This window comes from Triplophysa rosa, linkage group LG24 (genome assembly GCF_024868665.1).
Source record: "Triplophysa rosa linkage group LG24, Trosa_1v2, whole genome shotgun sequence".
In the NCBI taxonomy this organism is placed as follows: domain Eukaryota; kingdom Metazoa; phylum Chordata; class Actinopteri; order Cypriniformes; family Nemacheilidae; genus Triplophysa; species Triplophysa rosa.
Window position 1 is genome coordinate 9,296,842 of NC_079913.1, and position 19,168 is coordinate 9,316,009.

A 19,168-nucleotide genomic window follows, 5' to 3' on the forward strand; every position below is an offset into this window, starting at 1 on the left:
TTAAGCCACAAGGAGTCACTTGACACCTACAATTAAATTTTTGTAGTACATGGGTATTATTATCTAAAAGAACTAATGGAAACGGCATCTAAAACATTTTATTATTTTTCCTGGAACCCAGTTTTTCTCTGCATTTTAACTTTGCCTTTCTCCATGGCCATATCTGTATTTGTATTAAGTAAACTCTCTGCAATAAACATTTTGGACAAAGACGATATATTCAGAATTATTTTCCTCAGTGCACCATCAACAATACAGTATGAAATATCTCTCTTAAAACTCTTTAGTCGAAAGAAAAAAATAGGCTGCAGCCCAGTGAGATTTTTTTAGATGCTAACATGGCTCTTCCTTTAAAAAGGAGGTTAACCGCCCAGAACAAGAGAGGTCCTTTATTCTTAGTGCGCTCAATGATGGTTCACTACGTGTTTGAAAATGATTCCACCTCATTTCAAGAGATAAAGCGAAACATTTTTCTTTAAGAAAAGACTGCGCTTGTGCGAGACCCACTTTTCCAGCGGTTATGAATAATGTGCTCTATTCTAAGATTTCTATGTCCACTTGTAATGTTAGTCAGGGTTTTGTCATAATTTCATATTACATGACCATTTTCACTCTCTTTCTTGCACTCTCTCAGCAGATAAGATATTTTTTGTGCCTTTAAGACCTCTATATGATCTTGTATATAATCTTAATTTGCTAATTTGCAGATCTGCAGAGGATCAGAACAAGGTCTGACATAAACCAAAATTCTGAACACAACATCTATATTAGAGATGCACCGATATATCGGCCAATAATTGTTATCGGTTGATAAAAGCCATTTTTCACACTATCGGCTATATTCAAACTTTAAAAATATGAATTTCATCTTCAGAATTTAGTTAATGCAAGTTTATATAACCACCAAACTATCGGTATCGGCAGATATCGGTAAAGAAATTTAGTATCAGTGCATCACAGTGCAGACTGCTCGTGTATCACACATAAGGTTAAAACTCAACTATGAAGATCAGGCCTGCTTTGACATGTTTTTGACATCCACAACATTACAAGCCACATGCCTGTCGATGCCGACCCAGTAGAAAAACATGCATTTTAACAGAAAAGAAAGCGAAAAGAATGGACGAAGAAGCAATGAAGCATTTCTGTCTTTTTAATGCAGTAACCTTTGCTTGGCGAGCCTGTGTGTGGAGAGCCTTTCACCATAGCAACACTAATAGGGAACTGAGCGCAGTAATGGAAGTTTGAATGACAGGAAGCACGTCTGTCTTTCTCTCCCTTTCTTTCGTCAGAACTTTGGCATTGTCTGACCTTTCAACAACTCAACCCAGAGCACACGGTTGATTGGACATCTGCGTTCTACGCTCTAATTTATCATTGAGCTCATTCATGCAACAATAATGGAGAAACTTCCTGTCTGCATGAACACGTACACACACAAACACGCAACCAAACTAATTACGAGATGTCAGGATGGGAAAGGTTTTCTTTAGGAAACGCACAAATTTCTATTCTATATCATATCGATCAAAATGAAACCATAGAATTCTGTTCGTATCTATCCAAATAAAAACACCATAGACTTCGGTTGATTTTTAGAAATCTACTTATAATTGTGACTAGGGTTAGTAAAGTACTCCAAAGTCTTGAAAAAATATTAACATATTACATTTTAAAAACACTACCATGTAGTCCTGACATTTCTCATCCAAGTAAATTATTTTATTCAAGACTTTAAATCTAAAAAAAAGAAAATCAATAGCAAATAGTTAATGTTGCAAAGCCCTGTGTGTTAAAGTAAACCTCTTGACCTGCTTGATGCTCTCTCATACGTGCTGTAGCGTGTTTCACAGCTAGCGGTGACAAGTGTTTTCCTTTCTGACAGATATACGGTTCCTACAAACCCTTAAAACATCACTGGAAAAGATCAGAAAGAACAGTGCCAGGAGAGAGTAGATCCCCAAAGCACCCAAGGCTGAAAGCATGGGGATCGTATTTATCACATTTATCTAAAATACTGCGATGCCAAAAAAACAACAACCCTATTTGCTTTGATTATTTAAAACCTATACAGGAGAAACTGATTTAGGAATCAACCTAGCCCAGATGATCAAATCTGAAATCGCAGAGAAAGAGAGAGAGAAATAGAGAGAAAGATAGGCAGAAAAGTCAAACTCGACCCAAAAATTGATAGCATGAATAAAGTAGAGATACAGATAATGAGAAAAAAAAGAAAAGCAGTGCGATAAGGAATGGTTTTCTGTCCAAAATCCCTCACAGGAAGAAGGCGAAAAAAATAATTACAAAAGGAACAAATGAAGGAAAGCAAAAACAAAAGGAAGACACTCAGGAACAAATTACCAAATTAATTGAAATATCTCCAATGAAGATATGCACAATTGAGCACGCTGGGGGTGGAGGGTGTTTGTTCTCCACTGGGGAAAGTAGGAACAAATAAATGGAGAGATGCAGAAATAGATGGGCGTCTCTCACTGTTTTTAGGGTGAATAATTAGAGCGGGTGGGGGGACATAAATATACTTCTCAGAAGTGACACAAATGAGCCGGTTGCTAGAACTTTTCGTGAGTGATATGGAGGTTGTGAGGCTGCTGACGTCCAGGGTTTCATATGTCTTACTAAACCTGACATCAGGCAGAAATTGATTGATCGCAAGAAAGTGACACTTTAATGAAGTCTAATGAAGTCTTTAGGTAGTCTAATGAAGCTTGACCCAATGGCTGTGCACTCTACATAGAAAGCCTTGTCGTGTTGTAAAATTCAAGCAACAATTAAAATAAAAACTTGTTTTTTGCTGATGCCTATTTAGCATATTAATTTTATAACATTAAAATATGTAAACTGGTGTCTTTGAAACTTCAAATTATTACACAACCACAGCAACAAATAGTACAAATAAACAGCAGTGTGCTTTTAAGACATCAGATTTTTAGTACACGATTATTGTGAAAAAAAATCACTATAACAATATTAGCGTAATACGTATACTTTTTTAGTGAAGAATAAATTTAAATTCAAATTTATTTAATGGTTTATTTTGTGATTTCTCTTTTTTGGCGAAACAAATCGGTAATACAAATAGGTTGTAACTATTGTGGCTCTTAAGGCAAAACTTCACACAGGTGCTAGTTTATTGATATTATATTTGTAGAATGAACACGATAACGATAATCGTGGTTTTAAATATCACAGATACTGGTTTAACACCCTTAACTGTCAAATTTGACACCAAATCCACAAAAAGGTATTGGCTGCATCACTTTATAGATAAACGTAGAAAGGCCCGAGAATTTTGTGGAAATGAACAGATGCCGTTGAGCGGGACCTAACAGGCTGTGACACTTCACCTTCCTCAGATTGAGCCCTTCAGATCGCCATGTAGCCTTAGGGCGGGTCAGAGACTTGGAAAAACCGCCTGCACCAAGATCAGCTTTGGAGACCTCACATAAGACATCAGCCTCCGCGGGTCAGAGGGGAATGACAGAACTATTGAATCAGAAAACTCCACCAGCATTTTGAGGAGGCAGTAAAAGCATCTTCCTAAGCAACTACAGGCAAGCCAACATACAAGCATGCTTTTATAGCAATGTTGGGTAAGTTACTCTCAAAAAGTAATTAATTACTAGTTACTAATTACATATTCAAAAGTGTAATCAGATAACTGTACAAATTACTCTCTCCAAAAAGTATTTAGTTACTTATTACTAATTACTTTCTATATCCTATAGCAACCTTGATTAGTTAAGTGATTCAAGGATAGGCATGTAAGGGCTCTTTTAATTCATTCAAATAAATAATATTAAACTACATAAAGTAGTATTATTAACTGACCAAATTATTACAAATGTGAGAATTATACATTAAAGCACAGATTTTAAAGTTAGACTCTGAAATTTGATGTCAATTCCACTATTACACACACATATATTACACAAAGTATTTAGTTTAATTACATCAAACGTAACTAATTAAATTACAGAAAAATAAGAGTAATCCCTTACTTTACTTTTTCAAGGGGAAAGTAATTAAATAACAGTAACTAATTACTTAGTAACTAGTTACACCCAACACTGGTTGCAAGAGGTATTATATTAAGCTTTTTCACATCGGGTTTGGAGGAATAGACGAAGCCGGAGGAGCGACAGCGGGTAACAGATGGTGGCGTCTTCGACAGGCTGAGGTGGACTGACACTTACCGGCGAGCAGGAAGGTGATGAGACACGTCTCTTTGGGCATGTAGAGCTTGAGCCTAGAGCCGCTAAACACGTACTCGACAACGGCTTCCGAGCGCCCCGCTCTCTGCAGGAACGGCAGGAACTGTTTGGCTTTCTGTGTCTCCTGCAGAAGACAGAAAGGGAAGGAGAACGTGAGGACAAAATAACCAATGATAATTGACTAGTGGCGTTTGTATATTATGAAAAAGGTACATTTATTTTATACATGACATACTAATGTGCAACGCAAACCTAAAAACAGCAAAGCTTAGATTCAAAAACAGCTTTATGTCTTGCACACGCAAGAACTTTCTTTTCTAGTTCTGTGTAATTGAAAGAAGGGATGCAGCAAACAGAATTTCTGACTGCATAACTAGACCCGCCTCTCTGACGTTCTCATTGGTCACCTTGAGCACATTATCTTCTTGAGCATTGAAATCAATGGATTTGCAGCATTTTCTGAAACATATCGTTGCCACGACAATCATCAAATTGTGTTTCCTGTTAGGTGCTTGCAGATAAGCATTAGTATTAATATTATGAGAAGAGGTAGGTCACACATTTTGGTGCTTCTAATGGCGCATTAAATATTTAGACAGAATTTGAGGGCGGATCTGTGACGGTGACTCCTTCAGTGCCTTTCTCAGCTGGTTTCCTTACGTGACTTTGGACACATTTTAATGTGTAATTCGAATAATTTTGACTGGGCTAAGAAAAAAAAATAGCAGTCTGTGACATCGGGAGCCATTCTGGGAGAAGGGAACGTCTATTTCAAGAGTGCCCCGAGCGAAAGTGTAATTGCAAAAGCGAGAGGGGGCATCTCTGAGGTTTGACACGCGAAGGTCTGATATGTATAGAAACACTGCAGGTTTCAATTTAAAGCCATCCTGTGAGTCAGCACACCAGAGCTGCCCACCGCAGCTGGAATTAACCGTGACCAACACATCGAGAAAACAAAACTGAATCCAGGATAGAACAGACAAAAATGAACCACATGCAAAGATAAATGGTCCCGTCAGACCCACTGCCCAAATCCAAACGACATCATTCTGATTGTCAGTCGTTTAACAAGGCGATCTTGTTTCTGGATGAGAAATGAGAACACTCTTGTTTGAGAGTGACACAACTCTTTTCTCTCATGCTAAAAGCCTCCTACACAAACCCGGGTGTAAATTACATCCTGAAACTGTTCTCAAACGCCTGCCGTACACTTCATTAAAACCCGGGGAGCTCATTCATGAACTCAAAGATGAGAGAGAGAGAGAGAGAGAGAGAGAGAGAGAGAGAGAGAAAAATCAAACAAAAAAGAGAAGAGACAAAAATATTTACCGTTCTCTTTGCATTCTTCAGGGGGCTTTGCTTTCTTGGCTAGCCGGGGGTCCAACCACGAAGTCGTCTTTGTATTGTGGCTTGAGAAGAGAAATTGAGGAGAAAAGGAAAAGAGACACAGAGGAAGAGAAGGAGAGAGAGAGAGAGAGAGAGAGAGAGAGAGAGAGAGAGAGAGAGAGAGAGAGAGAGAGAGAGAGAGAGAGTTGAAGTTGAGTTGAAGAGGGGTGAATGGGAAGTCGCGGATTCACACACTGGCTGAATAGCAAGCCGGTCGACGTGTCACAGTTTACAAGCCGGAGTAAAATTTTACGCTCGCTTGGTGTGCGGCCAAAATGGGATTAGACGAAAAACAGCTTCAGATTGACTTTGAGGGAAAACTATTTTTGGAGAAGCGTTCATTAAATAAATGGGTAGGGCCGTAATACAGCAATAAATCAGCTGTCACAGGCTTTAAGAGCCAGATTCAGGAGAGACTTCTGGGATACGTGTACTTAAAATACACTATCCTGGGTCATGCTAAGGTGTGATGAAGAAAGATGTTTAATATGAATAATTTCATTGTGTTAATGATGATCACAAAAACTTGCCAACATTGTTAAGAAGTTTGAGTCTTGCTTTTTCACAAACTAGCTTCTTACACTATCAATTGAAACGAGCCTCCAAAACACACACACACACACACACACACACACACACACACACACACACTTACCCCTGAAATGTCAGCCACCCTGTGAATGGGCACCTCTTTCTTGCTGTGAAGTCCTTTGCCGTTCTTGATCGCCCTGAAATGATTCAAAACTCAGTCAAAAGTATTCATGGTTGCCACAAAACAGACAGAAAGAATGAGCCCCGGACTATAAAACAGTCCCTGGCTCAGCTTGAAAAAAAAAACATCACACTTGAACAGACCTGTCCATACATCCACCCCTCATATCACCAAGCAGTCAACAAATCACATGTATAACACCAGTGAGCAATGCCGGTCAACAGATCTCATGCATGACATGAAAATTGTTTTGGAGTGCGTGCGCGTGTAGCACCGGAGCTCAGTGTTTTAGCGCGGTTTGTGCGAGCAGTGATGCTTGCAGATTACAGCGGATATGGAGGAAAAGAGGGACACGTCTTTGGCCTCTTTAAGGCAGATGTATCTGTGGCTGTAGCCTCCCTGGTGTGTAATCATGTTCAGCTGAAGCGGGGGAGAGAGAGAGTGTGCTAGTCCCGAGGTTGATTTCTCCGAGGATGTAGGGTAACGACCAGCAATCTCAACTAAAAATAAATTTGAGACCCGCAAACCGCCCGTCTCCGCGGGGAAGCATTACCCAGAGAGGACAAGCAAGAGAGAAAGAGAGGGGGAAAAAAACGTAGAAATGTGTGTATGTGGGTGTATTAAAAGCAACAACAAAAGTGAAGAACAGCTGTGGAAAAGAACGAAGAGCAGATAAGCAGAAGCGAATCTCTTTGTCTTGAGGGTCACCCATCTATCACAGACCCCAAGATCCAAATCTCTTCCGGCGCAATAAAGAACCCCCCGGAAACTCAGCACTGCAAATCTATATAATTATATTCGTAGAGAAAGAATAAAAGGGCCATGCTTTAGTGCTGGCACTTGAGGTATGAGCTTTGGGACTGGTATTGCCTCCATGAGATGAGAGCTAACCAGACAAGCCGTGACTTATTGCGAAGAACAAAATGGCTCCATTTCACAGATGGCTTCTTCTCTGAAAATGACCTGCATTTGTTCACTGGTGATTGTCTTTTCTGTGTCTTGGCTTACCTCGCCTCTGCAGCCAGAAGCTCATCGTAGTGGGAAGATCTTTGGTCGTCGTCCTGACGATACCTGATCACTGTGGCGAGACCTTTACTGATTAGAGCCTCTGCGATGTTTCTACAAAAAGAGAGTTAATTGAAAAATGTGAAAGCTTTGTTTTGATGTTGTGCGTCTTTTTTAATTTGGTTCTTTAATTAAAATCGAGTATCTCATAATGACAACACGCTATCTGTACTGGAAGTGTTGATACTGTAAACAACAAGAGATTGATAACCACAGACCAATCAAATTTAAGCTACAGGCTACACTTGATCGACAGTAAAATGAACTTTTTAAAAACGAATACACAACAAATTTACAAGTTTCACATTATCTCTGTGAAAAGAAAGCATCGCTCTTTGTCTCGCTAGTCTCCATGCTATCTACATAAACATAAAAACTTGACCATACATAACTTCCTGAAATATTAAAAGAATCCAGTTATAGCATATATATATATATATATTGTGATATGTACATATCGTCGCTGTCCTTCCAAAACCTCGGATGTCCAAGTTCGCTGTTCTTCAGGAAATGGAAAAACGTTACTTTTTTAAACGACTAAATACGGTGTTGCCAAAGCTGAAAATTGCTTTTAATACATTTTATTGGTTAGATATTTGCAAAACCCAGTGACAGACATAAAGGGTGACTAATAATAATGATTTATGTAAAAAAAAAAAAATCGGGAGATACAAGGCTTCAGAAGGACAACAGTTATATGCAATATTTCAATATTTTTTAAATGTGTCGTTCTCCGTTTTGGTAATAAAAACAAAGTGGAAAATGTTTTTTAGTAGCTTTTCATCATTGGTTGACTGGAAGATGGTTGAAACTACAGTACTACTAGTACATAGTACTTTTAACGCTGACATAAACGAACGGCAGTTCAGACTCAAATGTGAACAGAGAACTGCGGGGGCAGGGGGGTGAAACTGAATGTGCTAAAATAGTGTTAAAACTCAAATTTTCTCAGTTTGCAGGTGTTTTAGGTAAACGCATGAAGATTGCAACATCACGATTCCTACGGTAGTTCTACTTCACCATGTTCCCAAATCAAATGTTTACTGAAAGGTAACCCTCTATTGCATCCTCTAGCTCTTAGTGCGATACATTGCTGGCATGAATTTTTACGCCTCGTCGCTAGCTCAAGCCTTAAAAACAATGAACTGTCAAGTAAAACTGATTCCTGATCAGTGAGGCAAGATCTAGCAAATCAGCTGAGCCCTAAGGCAATATGACCACCTGTTACCCACAATGCTCTATGCCCAGCACTGGGGCATGCTTGGGTAATGACATCCCCGGGTGAAGAATGACCCCAAAACCATGTGCTATGGCCTTGCTTACGTTAACAAGGAACGGTGTGTAATACACATCAAAAATATAGATTTCACAGAGAAGCCGTATGGTATTGAAGCATATGCTGTCCTCAAACGAAGGACGACGAGTTTAAGAACGTTACAAGGTCTAAAAACACATTGAGCAAAGAGAATCTGCTCATTTCATTTAGAAATTCCTTTTAACTTTACACTGCCTCCGGATGTCAGCTATCATCTCAAAGGCTCTGAGGGAATCTTAATATGAAGATCTTTGTTATACTGACTTTTCAGTTTCCTTCTTTTCCTAGAAGATCTAAAGTGAGAGAAAGAGACTGATTTGGTCTCTGGTACTCACATTCCTCCAATGGTAACCGTAGCACAGGTACGTTCTGGGAAGGCAGGGACGCCACCCGTTTCCAAAGCCGTGGTGGCAGCTCTGATGTAATCGACCATGACATTAACCTGTAAAGATAGAAAACGAAAAGGTTAAACCACTGGTCTCAAAGAGTCAATGTAAGGCCAGGAAGCACAGCCTACATACAGACTATAAGCCTGTCAGAGGCCCAGGCTATGGAGATAAATTGACCACTGAAGGCACACGTGAGAACATGGAGAACCGCAGTGTTGCAGTGTTTTATGATGTCGCATTAAACCTGACAGAATTACGCCAAGAAAAAGCAACACATCAAACTCTGAATTTGATATCTTTGTACAGGATTGCAAATCAAGCGAAAAGCTGGCTGTAAAGAGAGTTTACTGACCTAAAAAAATAAAAACAATGGATTACGAGGCTTTCGGTGAAGGGTGGACAAATTGTGTTAGGGCATCTAGCGATGGGTTTTGTGTGTGTGCGTGTGCAAGCATGACTGTGGGCTACTTTCCAAGGTGACCCCGAGTCAGTGTGAATCATGTCAGGCTAGACCGTAGATCTCCCCAGAGGAACCCTGACCAAACATGGAAACTGTTTATCACATAGCGAGAAACAGGCCGGTAACTATTTTACTTAATGGCAAAAGAGGGAAGTGGGAGAGGATAACAAAACCTGATTATATCACGACGAAAAGCATAGACACCAAACTGCTCCAGGCTAGGATATCGACTCCCTTTGTGTCAAACTCTCTCAGAGGTCATCGGATCATCCTGGAAGGGGCGCTCCATTCAGTCCCCGTCCTTCTTGTTAGATCCGAGCAAATAAAGAAGCCTGGTTAAGAAATTCAGAGATAGGAGCCCTTGCCTAATGGAGAGACTGTGATCTTGTCAATTCTGTTCCAATAGTTCAGCGCAAACAGAGAGTTGGGTGCCAATCTGAAATAGTGAGCCGGATCTCTCTTCTGCCTTGACACCAAAGGGGGGGGAGGTGTGTCATTAATTAGGGTGACATTGGGACCACGCAAGGACGAAGACTATACCGGACCAATTGCCACACGGTCTATTGCGTGCGCGTGGATTGATTGTATCCAGTTATAGAATGAACTACAACGCATGGCTGCGCATCTGTAAAGATACCTTTAAAAATAAAAGAGAGGCACAGCCAACAGTCATGTGTCAAAAGACGTCGCTTTTATCTGAAGGTCTCTGCCCAGCAGCAGAAACATACGCTCAGGACAAGAAAGATCAATTTCAACGTGCCTCTTTAAAACGGAGCTCTGCCCCAGTAAATCCATAACTAGGGGGATATTCTCGCTGGATTGTACGCGGGTCATGTTGAAGGGTACAGTTTACATAGTAAAACAATTCCAATGCTCATTTTGTCTAACTCAAAAATATTAGTCATCCCCTTGGAAGTCAGCTGGGGCCCCCCTGTTGAGAACCACTGCTTTAAATAGTGGATTTTCCATTAATGCTTATTTTATAAGAAATTACTTTTGACAAACAATGTGCACTCTTTGCATCCTTTGAAGTGTATCTATAACATACAGCTGAAAACCCCCTTGGATATGCCATAAAAGTGCATTTGATGTAGTACGACCTTTGGTGGCTTCCCTTAAACTGGTGCTGGGGCATTGTAACGCTGATAAACACAAAAGTACCTTGCTTTAGACCCATATTCCTATACCAAATTATTATATTATATATTACATAATATTATGTGAACAGAGGCTCTGTGTAAGAACAAAAGTGCATCCAAAGAAAGTAAATCAATTAGGCAAAAGGCAAAAAGATTACAAAGCTACTAACTAACGTCTAAAGTCTTACGTCTCCCCTTCGTGAACTCATTCCGATTATCCCGAGCCCATTTGCCCCAAATGAGAATGTTACCCAGTCTAATGGACGTAAATGGGAGTTCATTAGGTGGGGGAATCCTGTGGCCCCTCATTTTCTTACCCCAGGAGTTTAGTGTTTCATCAACAAATAAAACACGAAATGATTGCATTTTGATCCTCTCTTCTGCTCTCGTTTCCTCTCTGAAAGGCAGAGACAGCTCTGCACCATTGGGCAGGAGTAATGAGCTTGGTTGAATGACCAAGTCTTCTAAAGAAATGCAAAACGCCAACAATTCCCTCTCTTTCAGAGGAGCGAAAGTGCTCATGAAGAAAGAGAAAATGAAAGAGCGAGACACAGAGAGCAGCCATTTGGGAGGCAGATGACAGATTAAATGGTCTTTAAGAGTCGTGTCTGAATAAGAAAGATCTGATGGAAACATAACAGCGATAGGGGGTGAACTGAGAATAGCCCAGACCGGGAGGATGACAGAGACTGAAATGATGGTGAAGCATTTGTCAAAACCAGAGAAAGGTCCGCTGGACAGAAATGCAGCGTGGCACGTATCCGGTGAGCGTGCATGCATGTTTTAGAGACACGGGCGGCTATAGAGCTGCTCTTGGCGAGCTTAAGTCTCTGCGAGCGGTATAATGCGGTGAGGGAAGGTGTAGTCAGGAAACTCAGTAATACATATTTCATGGATTAAAAGTGAGCTACTAGACTCGCACGCTGCTGTAATTCCCTCTAAAGCAGAAGCCCGAGCGGAGGAAAAAGATGGATGGGACTGTGCCGGCAGCTGCGGGTGAGAATGCATCAGGGCCGAGGTGCATTTCTTAGCAACACGAAAAACTCTCTGCGCTCTCTTTCATAAAAGTGAACAAATGAATAAAAATCACTCGCATACACCTGCACAAACACAGACATCAGATTCTTGACGCTCGCATTCACTCGGCTACTCTCTCATGCTGCGTCTTGTTCACACCTCACACACGCATAACAGAGGCACTTTGAGCGGGCAGGATTATCCAAACGTGCTCTTTCCTGATAAGTGGATTAATGAAACATTTCCATTTGACTTTTTGCTGAGGCAGAGACCCTCTACAGAGGCGCTACTTAGAAAGTTAGCCAAATCTATCTTTGGATTATGTCACCGGGAAGTTCGGTTTCGATACGGGGAAGGAAAATGGAAAAATGCAGCTCTCCGTAGATTTACCTCTATTACCCACAGCTAGTCAATGCCATTCATTCTTCTCTATCCTCACAAAGGAAACACGATCTGAACAGACGGCACGCTCCAGCCCTTCCAGAGCTGCGGTTCTCAGGAGGGCGGCAAGAGCTCTGACTTTAGCCGATTCAACAATTGCTAAGATTCTTTTGACCAATGAAATTGTATTATTTTTGCAACCGTTTGAGTTCATTGGATAAGGATGTTTCAAAAAGCTCACAAAAGAGCATTCTAGTCAAGAAAATACTTTATAGAGCTAAGAATATCCAAACAAATAAACACAAACAAATTTCCAAGGCTTTTCAGCATTTTATAATATTCTCTTAACCTTACCAGGCCCAGAAATCAAAACGTAAAAATGTTAATACGTTTCCATATCTTCCTTGATCATGGAAACCCTGTCAAATGTAAGGGGGGGTTCAGTGAACTAGACTACATGCAGACTACATCTGAAACAAATGGATGTGAGCGTAGATGTAAATACCTAGATGCCACATTAGCAGCTGTTTCTATGGGTCGCTATACGTAGGTCGTCCGCCATATTGGAACGGTGCGAGTCGGTCTGTGTTGCCAAGTCTGCGGTTCTCCCGTGGAATTGGGTTACTTTTTTTACCCAGTGTCTGGAGCACTTCAATGAGGCATCTAGTTAAGTATACCTATGGATGCGAGGAAACGGCTCCATCCTGAACAATACTTATAACGTCAAAACATTCATAATAAATGATATCCTAAATGCATTAAGAAAGTTAAATGAAAGGTTTTGGAGCATAAAATCTTCGCTTTTGACCTGAACAGGATGCATTCAAATTGTACTTTCCACTATCAATAACAAAACAATCAGTCCTTAACCACAGACCTCTTTTTCTGCTATAAACATCTAAAATTGCACAGATTATTTTTCTTCTAAACAGTTGGAACATGCAAAAATGTCCACAGCTGTTGCTAGGGCAGCAGGAGATATGCTAAAACGTGACGCGCCTCAGTCCAAGGCCTCATCTTCACACGACATTGTGTCCTAGCAACAACAAAAGCAACCCTCCAAATGGTTGCTGCGGAAAAAAAAACACACTGAGAAAATTCAGCAGAAATTAACTCTTAATTATTCAGGCAAATCCAAAAAAATCACCTCCAGTAAAAGATCTGTAAGACGTTACCTTTGATTCTGAGGATGCTTAATATTACACACCACAATTTCAAAGCACTTCATTGACATTTAATGAGTCAAAAGTGGATCCTCAAGATGATTGCATGCCTGCGCTGGCATCTTTGAGCGGTAAAAAGTCTGAATAAATCCAAACATTCCCACACTGTTTGCATTAATATGCAAACAGGCATCGTACCGTGCCGAGCGTTGTATAAATCAAACTAAACTGACGACTCCCGCTGAGTGCGTACACAGGAAATGCCTAGCATGAATCTGATCTGAGATTAAACTCGTTCCTTTCCGTTTCTCGTCTCTATTGGCTAAATATTCAAATGATTCCGGGTCAGTGAACCAGCAAAAGCAGCAGCAATAAAATGTCGGTTTCCAGGCATACATTCCAGTATAATATAAAAGTGCACTGGTAATCCAGCGCCCGCCGAACATTTATGAGAAAACGCTTGTGTGTGAGAAATTGGATTTCTTTGGGGTTAAATCAAATGGCCCTTAGAGGTGGAATTTTCCATTACTCTACACAAACACTTAACTGTTTGAGCGAGAAACGTCTTCAACCGCAGCCATACTATCTACAGAGGGCTGCCCATTACACTTTAATGAGTCCAAACATGAGAAGAACTTCCTAGACCAGTTTATAACCTGCTGACTCAATAAAAAGCATGATGCAAGTAGGGATGCTTCTGGTCATCATGAGTGGATCTCACAAAACCTCTCACAAAGTCCATTCACCGCAAAAGAAAACATGAATATACTGTCCAATTTTGACATATTCTTAATATTGACATTTTTATTACTACAATGTGTCTGATGTTGTTTCAATTATTTTCTTATTATGATTTACATTAGCAGGAATCAAAAAGCAATAGTAAATTATATTTTGCAATTCAATTTAAAACGATACATTACGAAGTCATCATACACGAATACAACAGCGTTAATAGTAGACATTTTCCCAATGCAATCTTTTTTCCAAAATGTGACTATTCATAATGGTTAGCTTGACATTTACTTTACTTTAATACACGTTCCTGGTCTTATTGTGAGCGAATTATCAAGGCTTGCCATTGCAAACCATGTCACATGGATTTGTGAGCCTCTTGCAATTTCATTTGCACGTGTATGTTATTGAGAGGGCACATGTTTATATGCACATTTTCAACTGGCAGTGCCCTGTGCTTTTGCATTCATTGTGCTTTCACCAGAAAATGTTATTCATGCCGTGCTGGAGAAAAGTTGTTGAGCTCAAGGTCTGCGCGGTCAATGTGCTCGGTGACTCCAAAGAGAATACAGAAAAACTCAGGGAAATAATATAACTGACTTTTGAAATACTGTAAAATAAGAAATATCACGTAGGGAAAAAAAGGCACAACATTAACAACGAACGTGTAGAAATGCTGGCATAACTGATGCGTTTAAATGGAATCTTACCTTTTTCCCAATGAGCTTCTTCCTCATGAATTCTCGTGCCTCGAACATGTAAGGAATATCGTACAGAGGACGGAAACGTTTATCTTTGTCCTTGTTTTTCTCCTGTAGACAAAAAGAAAAAAGAGAGAAGTCAATATCAGACACAGACAGAAGTCAATATCACGGCAGTTGAAAAAATCTGCCCCAAACAGGCACAACATTTAATCTCTCCCTCAGACTCTCACAAGACTTCCAAAAAAACCTGTCTCATCTTCCGCCCCTTCAAGTTCCCTCCAAATTCACGCTCTCACCTTCTTTCCATTCTTTTAAATTGAGGTTTATATTGTGGTTTTGTCTCGGGTGATCTCAACACAGCCACGCACATTCCTTTACTAGAACTTGAACTTTTGTGAAGATTTCTTTTACTGTTATTTATTTAGCTTATTCCAGCTGTGGCCACAACAGTATGAATTAATACACTGAACCACATTCAGGGACACTCGACCCAAAATAGAGAGAAACATGATGTAATTGAGCGTTCTGGGAAGGAATGTGGAATTCCTGTAGGAATTAAGAGCGAATGCTGGGAAGTCTTTTCTAGGATTGGTTGGTTCCAGGCAACAAAGCACAGAGACAAAGCTTAAGGGAAAACAGAAGCAAGGACAGAAGCAAAGAAGCCGAGAACACGGTCAGGATGGGATTGTATTGGTAACCCTACGGATCTAATCTTTAAAAGGACCATTCATAAAATATGAAGCGTTTTAAATCCTCATGTTTTAGCCTAAATCCAGCAGGTTTATCTCTGCTGCAATATTAACCCACATCAGCTATGCCCGTCTGCATAAAACATTAAAAAACATTATGACTTAAAATTTGCATCTTTCATGTTACATGACTATGGTAGGTCAATAAAGTGTCTAAATACGGACATGGAATCAATTTGTTATAACATGTACCACTTTATGTACTTATTCGTATATATACACACAATATCTACATAGATATAAACAAACACTACCACTACACTAACATGTCCTGTACTCCATATAAGTAACTGTAAGGATTGAGATGTTTTTCAGTGTTATTTTTATTTAACTCGCACCTTTGGTCATGTCTCATCTCACCTAGAGCCCCAGTGAGTCATAAGTGCCACTGATGCCCCACAAAAGAAATAGGTGCATGACGCCCCTGCTTCCGAAAGTCATTTCACAGCATTGAAATGTTGCACGCAATGCGCTGAAACTCCTTTCTGATGTAGGAGCTTTCAGGACGGAACATAATACAGAAACCTCTGAAACGGAGGACAACCCATTTTCAGCCCGCCTAAAAATATCCACGGCAATTCCTTTCCCCCCGAGCAAAAGAAAAAGAAAAAAATGGAGCGTGGCTATGTAGTCGTACGTTACAGCGTGTGCTGTGTAGTTACAAGACAAAATGTCAGCAAGCGTGTTGCACACAACACAAAGTAACAAAGCGTGTAGAGCCTCGGAAGTGAAGTAAAGTGAGATTCTGTTGTAATATTTGACCCGTGGGATGGGGTTAACAATTCCCAAGTCATGTCGGCAGACATTTGCGATGGTGCTAAATAGCAAATCTCGGAACGACACAAAGCTTTGTCTACTGTCGAGATACAAGTCTTTGTGATTGTACAGAGCAAATCAAGCGTGTTCTGAGAAGACATGGCAGGGTGGCGACTCAACCGTGTTGAGGAGAAATGAGGATTTCAGTGCCTGGCTCATGATACGTCGAAGTTTGACTGTAACCAGCTCAATGACAAAAATATATACGATAGTTTACCCAAATATAACCATTCTGTCATTTGTTCACCCATGTGTCGTTCAAAATCTAATAAGGAACTGACAATTTCCTTTTTTAGATAAACTATCCCTTTAAGACAGGGTTTATGTGCTTTCTCCTCAAGTGTGTGATGTATCCTTTAAAGAGCAGACTGTCAGGGAACACAGGAGTGTGTTTGGCAACTCTGTTTACAGAGTCTGCCCCGGTCCCACCTCTGCTCCTAAACTTTAATCTGTCTCTCTCCAAAAGACACACACACACACACCTCCCACTGTTTCGCTATTACTGATTTCTTTGTCTCCAACAAATACACACACACTCAAGTTTTCATTCTTGTCTCTCTCTCTTTTTCTCATTATTCAGTCTCATTATCAGTAGGTGATAAATGGCTCACGGGTTGGATGTGACTATGAAGCAGAAAGAAAGTGAAAAGCTCTTGCCAGCATCGGGCCTGAGGGTCCTGAACCTTCACAGGAGCTCCTCCATCAGGGAATAACCAATCACACAATTCAGCAGCCAGAGCCCATCACAGGGGTCCAAAATCATCATAATAACCAGTTATAACCCCAGTTCCTTAAATAACCAAAAAGTTGAAGAGAAATAAGGGAAAAGTATCTAACAACGTCTTGCGTATCTCATCAACCACTCTGTGCTCTTACTGGAAGATCCAGCAACTATTACTGGGTCAGATTGTCCCCACAAGTAATTTGGAGAATGACACGCAAAGGACATTCTTGAAGTCATTGCATTAGGCTTGAAATCCCTATGTAGTCATTCAAATTTTTTTCTTTAAAAATAACTCCTTTATGCTCTAAAACAACTTGAATGTAACTCTACGTCTTCATTTAATATAGTACAGTACATAATTCAGAACGGTGATATGCAAATTAGACCCCGCCTCCACTCAATCACATCCACTCGATCAATTGTGTGAGGTCATTGGTTACAACATGTTCATGGCGTAGAAAACAGCCGTGTTTCTTTTAGACCGTCTTTGGAAAACTGCAGTTTTAGGGAGAAATTACAATGGAGTTGATAATGATTTTGGACATGATTTGTCTAAAAGCAAAGTTAAAACATCACACAAACATGAAATACAAAAATATATATAAATCACCTTGAAAATTAGATTGTCACCACAGGTGGCCTTTAAAGCCTTATAAAATAACATGTGCTGTAAAATTGTCTTTTTAGCTTTGAGACTATAGATCTAGGTGGATTTCTGGGTTTCTGTTACCATGGTAATTTCTGAGGCTGGATTTTTTTCTAATTAAACCATCCTATTCTGGTATCGCTGCATAGGAACACAAGACACATGGTTTACTGGCATCATGCGGTCATGACAAAATAAATATAGGATATAAACAAGAGCAGAGGTGACCATATCACACTTAAGAAACAGTCCCCCCAACCCCCCATTTATCCAGCAGCAATGCATTCCATATACAAAACATTTCTGTCATAAAACATCAAACTTCTTTAACTTTAGGCATGAACAAATAAAGCCTTTACACAAGTATGATCCGGAATTGCCCTAGCTATTCCATCACAAGAACAGACAAGCATAACACGAACAACAAGATTTAATTACGCTACTAACTTTTTTAATCAACTCTGACTATTGACTTGGAATGACACAAATAACAAATTGTGAGTTACAATTAATGACTACTGTATGTCAAAGCATAACTGAGGTCAAGACCTTCCAGCCTCTCGTAAGAGCACATATGTCTCGCACGACAGCCAGAATGGAGCATTATGACCCTCTGTATCAGTCAAGGGAAGCACAATGAGCAATTTAAACTTATATGGCAGCGGCAGAGGCACCTTAGAAAATAACCAGCATTTAGGGCTAAAATTATAATGACTATTATGCCTCTTAAAATAAATCAACGATGACGAACAACAGTAATGCAGAGAGAAAAAGGGGGAAAGAGATATAAAGAATATGAATAAGAATATAAATTGTGCGAGCACAAGAACAGATTATGTTTTATGTACCTTTTTTGATCATTAGTTTTTACATTAAAATAATTCCGTAAAAAATCGTAAATCATCATTTAACAGAATCAGAAAGAGCTTTATTGCCAAGTATGTTTGCACATACAAGGAATATGGGCAGTTGTGGCCTAATGGTTAGAGAGTCGGACTCATGACCAGAAGGTTGCCGGTTCGATTCCCAGGGCCGGCGGGTAACAACTGAGGTGCCCTTGAACAAGGCACCTTAACCCAACTTGCTCCCCGGGCAGCTGTAGTGATAGCTGCCCACTGCTCCGGGGGTACGTGTGTTCACTACTCTCTGGATGGGTTAAATGCAGAGGTCACATTTCGTTGCCTTGTACATGTGCAATGACAATAAATTAAATCTAAAAAAAAAAAAAAACTTTGTTTTGGTGACAGGAGCATCCAGAACACAGAAACAGCAACAACAGTACACAGAGACCATAACACAATAGAATACAGTACACAATGATTTAAATAAGGGCCTATGGGTATAAAAATTAAGAAATACAATACAATAAACATAAGATAAAGATATAGAGAGTAAAGCTACGTATGTATGTAAATACGTACAAGTAAAAAATACAAACCCGATTCCAAAAAAGTTGCAGGAATGCAATAATTTAGAATCTCATAAACTTATATTTTATTCACAATAGAATATAGATAACATATCAAATGTTGAAA

General features: G+C 39.9%; 1 protein-coding gene across 1 annotated transcript in view; it reads right to left on the reverse strand.

Annotated features, from left to right (window-relative positions):
* Positions 1-19,168, reverse strand: part of snd1 (staphylococcal nuclease and tudor domain containing 1) — a 156,356-nt gene that overhangs the window by 111,482 nt on the left and 25,706 nt on the right. The window contains exons 11-15 of the mRNA XM_057323628.1: positions 14,705-14,806; positions 9,046-9,152; positions 7,339-7,449; positions 6,274-6,346; positions 4,215-4,356 (exon numbers count right to left, since the gene is read on the reverse strand). Of these exons, the coding sequence (XP_057179611.1) occupies positions 4,215-4,356; positions 6,274-6,346; positions 7,339-7,449; positions 9,046-9,152; positions 14,705-14,806 (535 nt within the window). The remainder of the gene's footprint in view (positions 1-4,214; positions 4,357-6,273; positions 6,347-7,338; positions 7,450-9,045; positions 9,153-14,704; positions 14,807-19,168) is intronic.